This window comes from Globicephala melas, chromosome 7 (genome assembly GCF_963455315.2).
Source record: "Globicephala melas chromosome 7, mGloMel1.2, whole genome shotgun sequence".
NCBI classification, from domain to species: Eukaryota; Metazoa; Chordata; class Mammalia; order Artiodactyla; family Delphinidae; genus Globicephala; species Globicephala melas.
Genome location: NC_083320.1, coordinates 109,039,547 through 109,051,966, shown reverse-complemented (window position 1 = coordinate 109,051,966; position 12,420 = coordinate 109,039,547). Strand labels below are relative to the sequence as shown.

Below are 12,420 nucleotides of genomic sequence, written 5' to 3'. Positions count from 1 at the left end.
CCACACCTGCTTGGGGGTTCCTGAGAGTTACCCTCTTAAGTGGACTCCCTGACCTGCCTCTAAAAGAGGCCCGCACCGGTATCAGGTGGCCGGGAGGCTGGTGAGAGTGGGTTGGGGACCTGGAAAGGGAGGGAAGGAGGGCCCGGATGCTGAGAGCACTTGCAGACGGGGTGGCAGGTGGGGGATGGGAGCAGTGCACTGGGGCCTTTGTGCAACTTCGCCCGGGGACCCTGAATCTAAATTCCTGCTGCCTTTGAGGCCCAAGGAAACAGAAACCATGTTGATTTCTCCCAAGGAAACAGAAACCATGTTGATTTCTCTCTCTCGGTAGAGACCGCAGCTGTGGCCCAATGGAGGGAGTAACATCAGAAATTACTCTGAGGTCTTTACAAAAAAGACTCTGTAATGACAGTTCCTGGGTCTGGGGGCCTCCATCTGACACAGCTGCACTTGTCTTTGGAGACAGAGAGAGCCTGTAGACGTCCGGGTTCCTCTTTGTCGGGCCGACCCCTGAGGAAGCAGGCGTGCAGGCCCAACGGGCCTGGCACTCCTTGGCCCCTGGGCTGGGCACGAAAGTCACTATACGGTCACTCGTGTGTGTTAAAAGACATTTGAAAAATAAAATGAAATTTTCAGCAAATGCCCATGAAGTGTCTGCTCTCGTCCACACACGATGTCCTAGGCTCAGAAAAAGCGTAAAGAAGAAAAACACCACATTTGCCGTACTGTCCAAACACGGCATGCTGCTGTGTTTCCTCCTGGTCTTTGCCCCGTGCAGAGGCTCCTTTTAGAGGGTGCACCCGTGGCCTTCCCGGCCACAGGACTGTTAGCTTGCTTTTCTGGACCACCGAGCTGAGCCCCCCGAGGCTTCCCAGCAGGCGTTCGTTCAAGCTGCGGGCGGGGGCCGGGGGGCGTCTTCTCCAGGGAGGTGGCCCAGGCTGCCCGGGCAGGAAGAGTGGCTCTGCCCCTGACCCCCACCTCACTTCTCACAGGCACCTGTGCCGACCCTGCCACAACCGTGAGAAGGCCAAGGGCCTGGGCAAGTACGTCTGTCAGCGCTGCCACCTGGTCATCGACGAGCAGCCCCTCATGTTCAGGAACGACGCCTACCACCCAGACCACTTCAGCTGCACCCACTGCGGGTAGGTGCACAGCCGGGCCCGGCTGGCCGGGAAAGGGGAGAGCCGGGTGGAGGTGGGCCGGCCACCCCGGGGCAGTGATGGGGCGGGAGGGGAACACCAGCGGGGCAGAGAGGGGCGTCCAGAGAGTGGGGTGCAGGGGCAGGTAGAATGGGTCCGGGAGGGACTCGTGGGTGAGGGAGGGCTGCCCCCCACCCCCGCTGCCGGTGAAGCCGAGAGGAGGGAATCCCAGGTGCGGAGGGTGAGCGTGAGGTGGAGCGGATGAGGGAGGAAGGAGAGGCCACGGAGCCATGCCCTTGTGCTGGTCCCAGACGCCCAGTCTGGTCTGGAGGGCGGGGGCCCGGGGAACAGATCTGTGCCGGACACAGGCCGCCTTCTGCAAGGGCCGGGCGGGAATCCTGTGCCCTGGGGCCCGTCTGGGGCACAGGAAGTCTCCAAAGAGAGCAGAGATGAAAGCCACGCCTGCCCCGGGCGGGTGCTCTGCTGGGACCGAGCTGGTGGGGGGTGGAGGTGGTGGTGTGTCTCAGGAAGCTGCTTCCCTGGCGCTGGAGGGGCTGGGGTGACCCTCCCAGCACGACAGGCCACGGAAGGGCAGGGTGGTCACCTGGGGGCTTCACGCTGTCTTCCAGGAAGGAGCTGACTGCAGAGGCCCGCGAGCTGAAGGGCGAGCTCTACTGCCTGCCCTGCCATGACAAGATGGGTGTCCCCATCTGTGGGGCCTGCCGCCGGCCCATCGAGGGCCGTGTGGTCAACGCGCTGGGCAAGCAGTGGCACGTGGAGGTGAGCGAGGCCAGCCCGGACAGCAGGTGGGCGCCCCGGCTCCCGTTCCCAGCCAGCCTGGCCCCGAAGCCCCTCCACACGCCCTCCAGCCCCCAGGCCATGTGGCCGGCTCCCAGCGGGGACCTTCCTCGTAGGTGCTATCCCTCCTCACCCCTGGTCTGGGACAGGTCTGTCCACGGGACCCAGCAGACTTGAGCCCACAGGCCATGGCTGGGCAGGCACACCCCCTCCCTCCCTCCCCATCCTGGCCTTCTAGAGGATTCCAAAGTCATGAGAACACCTTGGGGACACTGGCCCGGGGTGCCCTATGGGATTGCGGTTGGCGGAAGTGGCTGCGTGTCCGGCCCACCTGCAGGCGAGGTGCTCAGGTGTGTCCGACTGGCTGTCCAGGAACACTCACCCCTGCGCCGGGGGCTCTGATGGCCGTAGGGACACCACCTGGCAGGGAGGCGTGCAAGCCTGTGACCGGGCCAGCTCTGTGTCCCACAGTCTCTGCCCTGGGCGGCCTCTTGGCGAGGGTCCTGGCACGGCCCCCGGCCCCCCGGGGGAGGGTGAATCCTCACACGCCACGGCCTCCACGGGCGGAAGGTGTGCCCGGTGACTCTGGGCCTGTAGAGGTGTGCACCAGAGGCAGGCGGTGCAACCCGCCACGGCCCGGGCACCTCGCCGGCCCCGACACGGGGGCTGAGGGTGCCCCGTGGGCCCGGGGAGGATGCAGTGCCACCGGGCATCAGGGAAGGAGTGGGGTCTGCTGGCCAGGAGCAGTCCGTGGAGGTGTCAGCCCAGCGAGGCCCCCCACCCACCAGCCTCTGCTTCCTGGCTGTGTGCTGGGAGGTCGCTCCAGGCCTGACGCTGCCCTCCCTGCACCCCCACCCCCCACCCCAGCACTTTGTCTGTGCCAAGTGTGAGAAGCCGTTCCTGGGGCACCGGCACTATGAGAAGAAGGGCCTGGCCTACTGTGAGACCCACTACAACCAGGTAGGGCCCGGGACAGGGGAGGCAGGAGCTGCGGGGAGCCGGCAGGGCGCGGGCTGGGAAGGCGGCTGTGTGCATGGCAGGAGAGGACACGGGGCGGCCCCCGGGGCCCCGCCGTGGGTGCTGAGGCCAGGCCTGTGAGCTCAGGGTCTCGGGACCGGGGCAGCCCTCTGGGCCTCAGCGTCCCCATTTGAGAAACGTGCCTTGTGGCCCAGGCCTGCCCCGGGCACTGAATGAGATGGCAGTGTTAAGTCCTGGGCTCTTGGGGTGACATATACTACCATCTCCTCCCCCCTGCCAGGCTTGGCGAAGCTGCCCAGCCTTTCTGGCACAGAGGACAGGGTTACTGCCTTGCCCACACTTCTCAGGACACGGGCGGGAGCAGAGGGGCCTTAGGGGGAGCAATGCCTCCACCTGCTGTCTTTCCCAGAGGGGAGTTCTGATGGGCCCTCGGGCCTGAGGCTGTGCCCTGGCAGGAGGCCCAGGTGGCTGCTGAGAGCTGCCCTTCGGGGGGCGGGTGGGGACCACACTCCTGGCTCTGAGCTTGGGGCATGAATGCCTGCAGCATGTTTAACACCCGCTCTGTCCACAGCTCTTTGGGGACGTCTGCTACACCTGCAGCCACGTGATCGAGGGCGATGGTAAGGCCCCTGTCCCTGTGCCCCCTTCCTGCCCCAGGCCCCGTTCCCCCGCACTCTCTGGGCTGTGGGTCCTGCAGCTGCGTGCCCAGCTGGCCCTCCGTGTGCACAGCTGGGCCTCTGGCTGGCCTGGGGGGCGGCCGCTAAGCCCCCATCTGCCCCTCACAGTGGTGTCGGCCCTCAACAAGGCCTGGTGTGTGCACTGCTTCTCCTGTTCTACCTGCAACAGCCGGCTCACCCTGAAGTAAGTCGTGCTGGCTCCCAGGGGTCGGGGGCCGAGGAGGGCAGAGACTTGCAGGGCGTCCCCCCCACCCCGGAGCCCGTCAGGGGCTCACGTTGGAGTCGGCTTGCCACGGGCTCTACCCTTCGTCCGACCCTCCCTGAACGACCACTGTTATCAGGCCCTGGGGGTGCAGTGGGAGCAGGGGCAGCCCCAGCCCCGAGAAGGCAGGTCCAGGGACCCCCCCGGGGCATGGTGGGAGGAAGAGTCACACTAGCCTCCGCACTCGGAAGGGCGCCGGCCTCTGGGGAGGGAAGGACACTCCGGCTCAGGGAGCAGGAAACACGCTCAGAGCCAAAGGAGCCAGACCTCACCTAGGAGGCTGAGAGGGGAAGGACAGCTGGAGCAGTGAGGTGAGGTGAGGTGCGGCCCGGCGTCTGAGGACAAGAGGGAAGGTTCTGGAGTTTCAGCATTCCAGAGAAGTCTCTAGGCAGAAAGGGAGGCTTGGAGGCCCGTCTCCTCATCTCCCATGGCGTCCGGCCAGAAGGTGCCCCCCGGACCTGGCCGGCTGGGGGGCGGGACAGGCTGGGGTAGGGGAGGTGGTGGGCTCTGGGCCGGGGGTCCGAGGAGACCCCGGCTCTCCTGGCCGCTGCCCCTCCTCTGCAGGAACAAGTTTGTGGAGTTCGACATGAAGCCCGTGTGTAAGAGGTGCTACGAGAAGTTCCCGCTGGAGCTGAAGAAGCGGCTGAAGAAGCTGTCGGAGCTGGCAGCCCGCAGGGCGCAGCCCAAGTCTGCGGGCCTCCAGCCCGCCTGAGAGGCCCGCCCGCCGCCCGCATCGTCCTCCTGCTCCCCCCGCTTCGCCGCCCGCCCCCGCTGCCCGAACCTGCGGCTTCTCCCTGCCGTCTCTCCGCTCAGCATCCCCCCCAAGGCGTCCCGTCCCTCCCCTCCCTCCTTCCACGAGGCCAGAGGCCATGGGGCAGGGGCCTGGGCGTGGCAAGCCTGTGACACATCCTCGTCCACAGCTTCGGCCCGAGGTCTTCCAGGGACAGAAGCAAGTAGGGCCAGGGTCACCTGGGCCGGCCTGTCCTGACCTGTCCCATCCCCGCAGGAGGCCTCGTGGCTCGCATTCTGTGGCAGCTTGGCCAGCCTCCGCCCCCCGTGGCACAGGTGCAGCCCACGGCCAGGCGGCCGCCCGGACCCCAGGGCCATGTGGGTGGGCGCCCCCGGGGAGCCACCCTGCAGTCCCCCGACCACGCACGTGCTCAGCCAAGCAGGAGCCTCGTGCCCAGGCCAGGCCGGCGAGTCCCGCTTCTTCAGCCCACGCAGCAGCGGGAGGGCCCCCGCTCGCCCCGCCGCCAGGGCACCCGCTGACTCCCCGGTGCAGCCTGGGGCCAGGAGGTGGTGGGCTCTGGTGGGCGGCTCATTCCTGCCCTCCGGGGAGGACAGCGTGGGACCCTGGTGTTGGGACTCACACTTGCACAACGAATGAAGGCTTTTCTACACGACCCCAGCGCTTGCGTGGTTTGTGACATTGCGGCGGATATGCTGCCGCAGGGTTAGGGAGACAGACACCAGACCAGACAGGCATCCCAGGGCCAGGCTGCCGACAGAGACCCTCAGTCCTTGAAGCCTGGCCCGGTGGGTGGAGTCGGAGGACAGGCTCCGACAGGGCTGGCGGGGGCCGTGGGCGCCCAGCCCAGGCTCCGAGGCCCCGCGTGCAGCTCCGCCCTCGGGGCAGCGAAGCCAGCAGCCACCTCCAGCAGACCCTCCTGGCGGCAGCCCGTGTCCGGTGCCGGGCGGGGGAAGGAGGAAAGGTGTGCAGAGGGGCCGGTAGAAAGCGTCTCTGCAGTCTGAGGCGGAGGAAGGGAAGGGGTGGGGGTGGAAGGAAAGGGAGGAGGGAGACACGAAGGAAGTCACACCATGAGGACGGAGCTGTCCTTTGCTGGGCCTGGACGGGCCGCAGTGCTTTTTGCTTTCTCTGGAAGGAAGCCTTTGCTGGACCTGCTGCCCACCCGAGCCCCAACCCGACCCTCGTCTCTCGCTGACACACTCCCCACTGTTCTGCGGAACTTTTATTGAACATTCCTGGGGGGAGTCCTCCCCGCCATCCGTCCGTCGGCCTGGAGGCCTGCCAGTCCCGGCCCTGCCCTTTGGCCCTCAGAGTCAGCACCCGGTGGGGGGGGCCCTGGGGTGCCACAGGGTGGTGGTGCTGGGGGTTCTGGGGAGAGGGTGACTTGAAAGGCTGCCACCAGAGGGCAGGTCCTCGGGAAGTACCGCCAGGACCCCCCGATTGCAGAGGGAGGCTGAATGGGCACGAGGCCCCGCTGCTAGGGACTGGCCGGGACTGAGGTCCGGGGCTCCCGCTGCTTGTTCACGGTGCTCAGCAGCTGCTGCACGTACGAGGTCAGCAGGTCGTCCATCTTGTAGCCCTGGACGGGGGGAAGGGTGGGGTCGGAGTCTGAGGGGTACAGCTAAGCGGGGCTTGGGCCAGAGCTTGCGGGGCCCAACATCTGCCTCAGTGACACACCGGGCAGGGCGTGAAGAGAGAAACAGGGCTCCTGCGGCTGGGCCCCAAGTCCCCTTCCCTCCCTGGGACCACAGGCCCCCTGCCAGGCCTTGTTGCCCCCCTGGGTGACACGCCCAGCCCTTCCTGAGCTGCACCTCCTTCCTCTGCTGGCCCAGCCTGGCCTGCCCACCCCAGGCATGGGGGCCACGTCCTCCCAGGGAGCAACTCGCCTGGTGGCCAGGGGGTTGGGTCAGGGTCGGGGAAACCCAGTGTCCGGAGCCTCTGGGTCCCTCGTGTCTGGGCTGGGAGAAGGCCCCCGGGCCTCGGGCTCACCAGAGAGGTCTCACACAGCAGGCGGCTGCCCCGGCCCAGGCTCCCCAGCACCATGTGGAAGTAAGTGCTGCCGCTGCTCCAGCTGGCAATCTTGGTGAAGGGGTAGGTGGTGAGCAGGTCCTGGGGGCACAGTGGGCGGTGGGTAGAAGCCAATCAAAGTCCAGACGGCCCAGGGGCCCTGAGTCTGAGCTGCTGCCCGGGGTCCTCCAGAGCCCATGGGGCCATGTGTGGGAGCCCAGGAGGGCAGCCCCAGCTGCGCAGGGGCCCAAGGACCCTGGCGCAGTCCCCGGGGTCCTGCCACTACCTTGGTCTTGGGGTGGATGAGCAGAACCCCGTGCCGGTTGATGGCGATGAGGATGATGTCCGGGTAGGAGGGCTCCGAGGTTTGCTGGGGAGGGAGGGGGGTCACAGTGATCACAGCCCAGCCTGGGAGGCCAGGCGGCCCCTCCCCGAGACGCACGCACGCACACACGTGCACACTTGCTCCCCCAGACCTGGCCGCTGGCCCTGCCTGTGGCGTGATTTGGGGAGAAGCTCAGGCTGCTGGGGCCAGAGCCGGGCGGGGCCTGTGTGGCCAGGATGGCCGGGCTTGGGGCGCGGCCTACCTTCACCTCGAAGAAGGCAGACCCGAAGGTGGGCCACCGGCAGATCCACTTCAGGAAGGCCACCTTGGTCTCCTCCACTGTCATGTCCCTGTGCTTGTCACAGGCCAGGAGGATGCGCTGGGGGAAGCAAGGGCTAGTGAGGGCCTGAGTGGAGGCCACTGCCCGACCGGGCTGCCACACAAGGCCCCGAGGTCCTGGCCCAGAGCGGTAGCTACTGCCTGAGGCCGTGGACAGCGCGGGGAAGGTGCTACAGCGGACCCAGGCCACCCCCCACGGTGGCACCTGGGCGGGGTCCCTGTGGGGACAGCAGCCGAGGGGCCCCTCCCCAGCCCCTGCCAAAGACCTTCTTCCATTCCTCTGAGGACATCAGACGTGTGAGGTTCTCAGGCACGAGTTCCCTCAGGACCTTGGGCATGCTAGCTAACTGGGACCGGTCATTGCCAAACTGGGCCTTGTAGATGAGGCCTGCCAGGTGGACGGCATCCTCCTGTGAGCACTTGTGGAACCCACGCAGGTACTTGGGCAGCTCCTGGGTGAAGGACAAACTGGACTTCAGGCTGCAGCCACGCCCGGCTTCATGCTCATGTGGTAGCCCGCCCCCATCCAGGAAACCGAGGCTGCAAAAAGCTAAGGTCATCAGGCTAAGGTGTCCAGCAGAGGGAAGGCCACTGAATGGAGGCAGGGCTCCCTGCCGTCTTGCCGTGGAGGCCGAGGCCTGCTCTACCCCTTCAGGGCAAGGGCCAGTGCTCCACGGGCTGCAGGACCCTCTGCGCACCTCCCCGCCCCGGCAGGCAGGCAGGCATGCTGCAGGTGATGGTGCGGCCGCTGTCTCCAGACGCCACTGTCCTTCTGCTCCTGGCTCCAGAACCCTCAGGGGCGCGGCGAGCCCACAGTGAGGCCCTGGGTGGGAGCTGGGTGCCCAGGGGCGAGGCGGCTGAGCTCCACTCTCAGGGCAGGTGTGGGCTGGAGCGAGGGTGGCCCCAGGAGGGGCGCCCACCAGGAGGGGCGGCCCGGGTACCTGATGGTAATGGAGTATGGTGTCTGCCTTCACATCTCTCCCTGGGGCCACGCTGAGCCACAGTTTCCGCATGAAGTACACCTGGTAGGAGAGCGTCACAGCAGCCCCTGGATAGAGGCGGCAGTGAGCACCAAGCCAGGCCCGGGGCGCTGCCCGCCACCCCCGCACCCTGCCCCTTGGCCCCTCGCATCGCCGCTGTTTGTTACTGCGGCCTCCCCAGCTGGACAGCCTCCATGCCTCTTCCTCCCTGGGCCCCAGCTCTTCCTCATCCCTCAAGATGAGTGTGGAAGCCCCCTCTTCCAGCAGCATTCGCGGATCTCCCCGTGGGGTCAGGCCCCGTTCCGCCCTCTCTGCCCCCATGCACCCTCCATCACCCCGCAGTCCCGCCATGTGTTCTAGGCCTGCCGCATGCCCGGCCCCTGCCGGAGTTGGGAGAGCTCCAGGGGCAGGGCCTGACCGCCTGGCCCCAGGCCTGGCCTACCCATGACCCAGGGAACATGAAGGGGAATGAGAATAAATGAATAAATGAATGGGCATAGCCATGCAGGAGTGGCCCGGGGAGCCGCCTGACCCTGGCCCAGGAGTCAGACAAGCCCTGCCCCGCTTCACATCCCTGCAACGCCCCTTCCCCGCCCCACCTCTCCTTCCCGGCCTCCCGGCCCCTCCCCTTCCCGGCCCCTCCCCTCCTTCCCGGCCCCACCCCTCCTTCCCGGCCCCACCCCTACTTCCCTGCCCCTCCCTTCCTTCCCCGCCCCACTCCTCCTTCCCGGCCCCTCCCCTCCTTCCCGGCCCCACCCCTCCTTCCCGGTCCCTCCCCTCCTTCCCGGCCCCATCCCTCCTTCCCGGCCCCTCCCCTCCTTCCCCGCCCCTCCCCTCCTTCCCCGCCCCTCCCCTCCTTCCCGGCCCCGCCCCTCCCCTCCTTCCCCGCCCCTCCCTTCTTTCCCCGTCCCACTCCTCCTTCCCGTCCCCACCCCTCCTTGCCGGCCCCTCCCCTCCTTCCCCGCCCTTCCCCTCCTTGCCTGCCCCACACCTCCTTCCCCGCCCCTCCCCTCTTTGCCGGCCCCGCCGCTCCCCTCCTTCCCCGCCCCACCCCTACCTCCCGGCCCCTCCCCTCCTTCCTGGCCCCAGCCTGCCCCACAGAGCCCTCCCCTCACCTTCCTTCTGGGGCTTGTTCTTCTTCACCCAGTCGGCCACCTGCCTCAAGGAGTCAAAGAAGAAGTCTCCCTCCTTCTGGCTGATGACCTGGGCCGGGTGGAGAGGAGGGCACAGGGAGGCATGCAGGTGTGCGGCCTCCAGGGACCCATCTCTGGCCTGGGAGGCTAGGTGCCGCACTGGGGCTCCGACCCCTCCTGCCTACGTCCCTTCACCCTGTGTGCCGCGGGGGGCCTGGCCCAGCGCACGTGGGAGACCTCCGCCCGCCCGCCCTCCTTCCCCCCAGGCCCCTGGCCTGCTGGGCCGCGCACCTTGTCCGCGATCTTGATGAAGAGGCTGCAGCCCTCCCAGGAGGCAAGCTGTAGCCGGGCGGCGATGCTGTCGCACACCTCCCGCACCCGGGTGTTGGTGCCCACCTGCACCATCTGGGCAGAGAGGGGGCAGGGGAACGTCTCAGGACGCGGCTCGGGCCGGGGTGACCCTCAACAGCCTGCTGCCTGGGGCTGGGGTCGCGCCTGCCCTGTCCTGAGAAGGGCAAGACTCCCCCTCTGGAAACCTGGCCGGATGTATGCGCTGTTGGGTCACAGGGCGCGCTGTCTTGGGGTCCCAAGAGTCCCAGCCTTTTGAACTTGCTCTGAGAGCCTGCAGCCAGACTGCGGGAACTTCGTCAAGGCCACAGTCCGCTTGGGGAGGGCTGTGAGGGCGCCCTCGCTCCACTGCTGCCCCTTGGCCGAGGGTCTCCCGCCTCCCACCTGTCCCCTCCGCCGTCCCCAGAGGCCGACTGGGGTCTGTCCGCAGGCACCCCATGGCGGCCCTTGCTCACCATGTCCCGGGGCTGGGTCGGAAGCCTGAGGGGCCCCCAGCCCTGTGGCCTCTTCTCCCTTGTTCCCAGCCTGGAATGCCCCCCACACCTTTGGGACGTCCAGACTCCCGACTGCACTCCAGCCTCCCCGGGGCCCATCCCTCCCCTGTGTGGCCCGGAGCACCTGAGGGCGCCCAGCACTCAGTTCATGCTCATGGGGACTGGGGTGGGGCGAAGCGGTAGTTTCGGGGGAGACGGGGCAGGGCTAGGAGAGCGCTGAAGGGGAGACCATCCACTCTATATTGGAAACAGCCGTGTCGGGCGGTGTCTCCCGGCTCTCCTCGGGTGACCCCCGTGGGGAGGGACCTTGCTCCAGCTGCGGGTCCCCGGGGGGCGCAGGGCCTCACCTCGCTCGTGTTGTTGGGCAAGCAGATCTTGTGGCACATGCGGGAGACGTTCTGCTCCATGGCCTCCACCTCCACCTGGTGCGGGGGCTGCTTCCGGGGCCCCGTCCTGGAGCAGACAGTGCACGTGCTGCACATGCCACCCGACACCCTCACCTGGGCCCAGCCTCTAAGCTAAGCTCTGTGCCAGGTACAAAACAAAAGCCAACCCCGAGACCACCGCCGTTCTGGGGGGCTGCCCTGCCTGCGGTGCTGGGCACATGGCCTAGAGGAGGCAGCAGTGGCCAGCCTGGCCTCACTCCCAGGTGCCCCGAGGTTCTGAGGACACACATGGGGAAGGGACCCAGGCTGGCCAGGGGTCCTGGGCCCGGCACCAGTAGGCAGGGTGAGTCATGTTCTCATTCCCACACAGCTGGGCAGGGGGTTGGGGATGGGGACACCCACCTTCCCCACTGCGACCCAGGCTGCCACTCACTGTCACGTCTGCTCACCAGGTCACCCCACCCTCTTGCATAGACACAGGAGACCAAGCCAGGGCTGGAGGGCAGGCAGAGCCAGGGAGGAACTGCAGGATGGGCTGGCAGGGATGGGTCTGAGCTCAACTACTGTGGGCTGGGCTAGGGGGACACACAGGTGGCTGGGGACATCAAGGTCCTCCTCTGGCCTCAGGGTAGTTCCTTCTCTGCCCTGGACAGGCAGCCACAGGGGCAGGAGGAGCTCATGGCCAGAAACCTCCACTGACCAGCCTGGCCACCCTGCAACCCTCTGGGGCCTCACTCTCCATCTTCCTCCCCGGCTGCTGGGACCTGGTCCCGCCTCCACAAACTGACACCAGCTTCTAGAAAGGAAGCCGAGTCTGGCTCCACTGGCGGGTGTCCGCACTGGACCATGAGCTCCTGGAGGACCTGCGGGGCCCCCCCGGCATCCCCAAGCCGACATTCCCGGGGGCCTCGGAGCGGTCAGGCTCACCTCAGGACCCTCTGGATGCGGCGGCTGCAGTCGGGGGCCAGCACCTTCCTTCTCCGCGTGTCTATGAATTTCTGGGCGTGGGGCAGCAGCGCCTTGCCAGGCGGGAAGAGGCCGGTGCAGAGCCACAGCAGCTGCCAGCCCCGCTCCTCGCTGTGCCTGCAGATGGAAGTGCCGGTCAGCCCGGGAGGGCCCCCTCCCGGAAGCCCGGGCCAGCCAGGCACCTCGGGGAGATGGGGCTTTGTAGGATTTATGCTATGAGCTGAGGCCTGCCTGAGGCCCTGGGCAAGGCAGCCGCTGCCCTGCTGCCAATGCCACCGGCTTCCCTGCCCACGAGAAGGGGAGGGGATGCTATCGTGCCCATTTTGTGGAGTAGGGCGCTGACGTTTAGAGAGGCTAGGGCCTGCCCAGGAGACAAAGGAGAGAGGGGGAGAGGCAGAGCCCAGGGCAGGTCTGCCTCCCCCACCCCCACCCCCGGCTCTGGCCAGCCCAGGAAGTCAGGGACACACCGGGTCCCAACCTTCCCACCGTTACTGCGAGGGTCGCCCTTATGAGGGGCCGCCTCCCCCTCTGAACAGTGGACACAGCCTCGGGGGCTGGGGCGAGGCCTGAGGGGGCCCTGGGCATGGCAACCCGCGCGTGCGGTGCCCTCTGCCCCTCCCTGGTCCCCGCAGACCTGTTGGTGTTGTGCGTCAGCTGCTTCAGGATCTGGCAGTAAACCTCGTCCTGCAGGGCCGCCTCCTGCAGGGCCGCCGAGAAGATCTGGTCGGTGAGCTCCAGGGAGGTCCAGGCCTTCCGAGAGGGGTAGTCGCCCATGTACCTGAGGACGGGTGCAGCCGTCAAGGAGAATGCGCCGGCGGGGCTGCCTGTCACCGCTGACCC

General features: G+C 67.4%; 2 protein-coding genes across 5 annotated transcripts in view; one reads left to right on the top strand and one right to left on the bottom strand.

Annotated features, from left to right (window-relative positions):
- The window catches only part of LIMS2 (LIM zinc finger domain containing 2), a 34,839-nt gene extending 29,582 nt beyond the window's left edge, over positions 1 to 5,257 (top strand). For all 3 annotated transcript variants that reach the window (XM_030840338.3, XM_060302584.2, XM_070046023.1), the window contains exons 5-10: positions 993 to 1,142; positions 1,769 to 1,919; positions 2,805 to 2,897; positions 3,487 to 3,535; positions 3,701 to 3,776; positions 4,419 to 5,257. In XM_030840338.3, coding sequence (XP_030696198.1) covers positions 993 to 1,142; positions 1,769 to 1,919; positions 2,805 to 2,897; positions 3,487 to 3,535; positions 3,701 to 3,776; positions 4,419 to 4,566 — 667 coding nt within the window. In that variant the 3' untranslated portion in view covers positions 4,567 to 5,257. The remainder of the gene's footprint in view (positions 1 to 992; positions 1,143 to 1,768; positions 1,920 to 2,804; positions 2,898 to 3,486; positions 3,536 to 3,700; positions 3,777 to 4,418) is intronic.
- A 562-nt stretch (positions 5,258 to 5,819) lies between these two features.
- The window catches only part of MYO7B (myosin VIIB), a 74,261-nt gene continuing 67,660 nt past the window's right edge, over positions 5,820 to 12,420 (bottom strand). For both annotated transcript variants that reach the window (XM_060302578.1, XM_030840332.2), the window contains 11 exons: positions 12,215 to 12,368; positions 11,542 to 11,697; positions 10,576 to 10,681; positions 9,678 to 9,791; positions 9,369 to 9,456; positions 8,215 to 8,321; positions 7,540 to 7,725; positions 7,197 to 7,313; positions 6,896 to 6,979; positions 6,592 to 6,711; positions 5,820 to 6,181 (listed from right to left, as the gene is read on the bottom strand). In XM_060302578.1, coding sequence (XP_060158561.1) covers positions 6,080 to 6,181; positions 6,592 to 6,711; positions 6,896 to 6,979; positions 7,197 to 7,313; positions 7,540 to 7,725; positions 8,215 to 8,321; positions 9,369 to 9,456; positions 9,678 to 9,791; positions 10,576 to 10,681; positions 11,542 to 11,697; positions 12,215 to 12,368 — 1,334 coding nt within the window. In that variant the 3' untranslated portion in view covers positions 5,820 to 6,079. The remainder of the gene's footprint in view (positions 6,182 to 6,591; positions 6,712 to 6,895; positions 6,980 to 7,196; positions 7,314 to 7,539; positions 7,726 to 8,214; positions 8,322 to 9,368; positions 9,457 to 9,677; positions 9,792 to 10,575; positions 10,682 to 11,541; positions 11,698 to 12,214; positions 12,369 to 12,420) is intronic.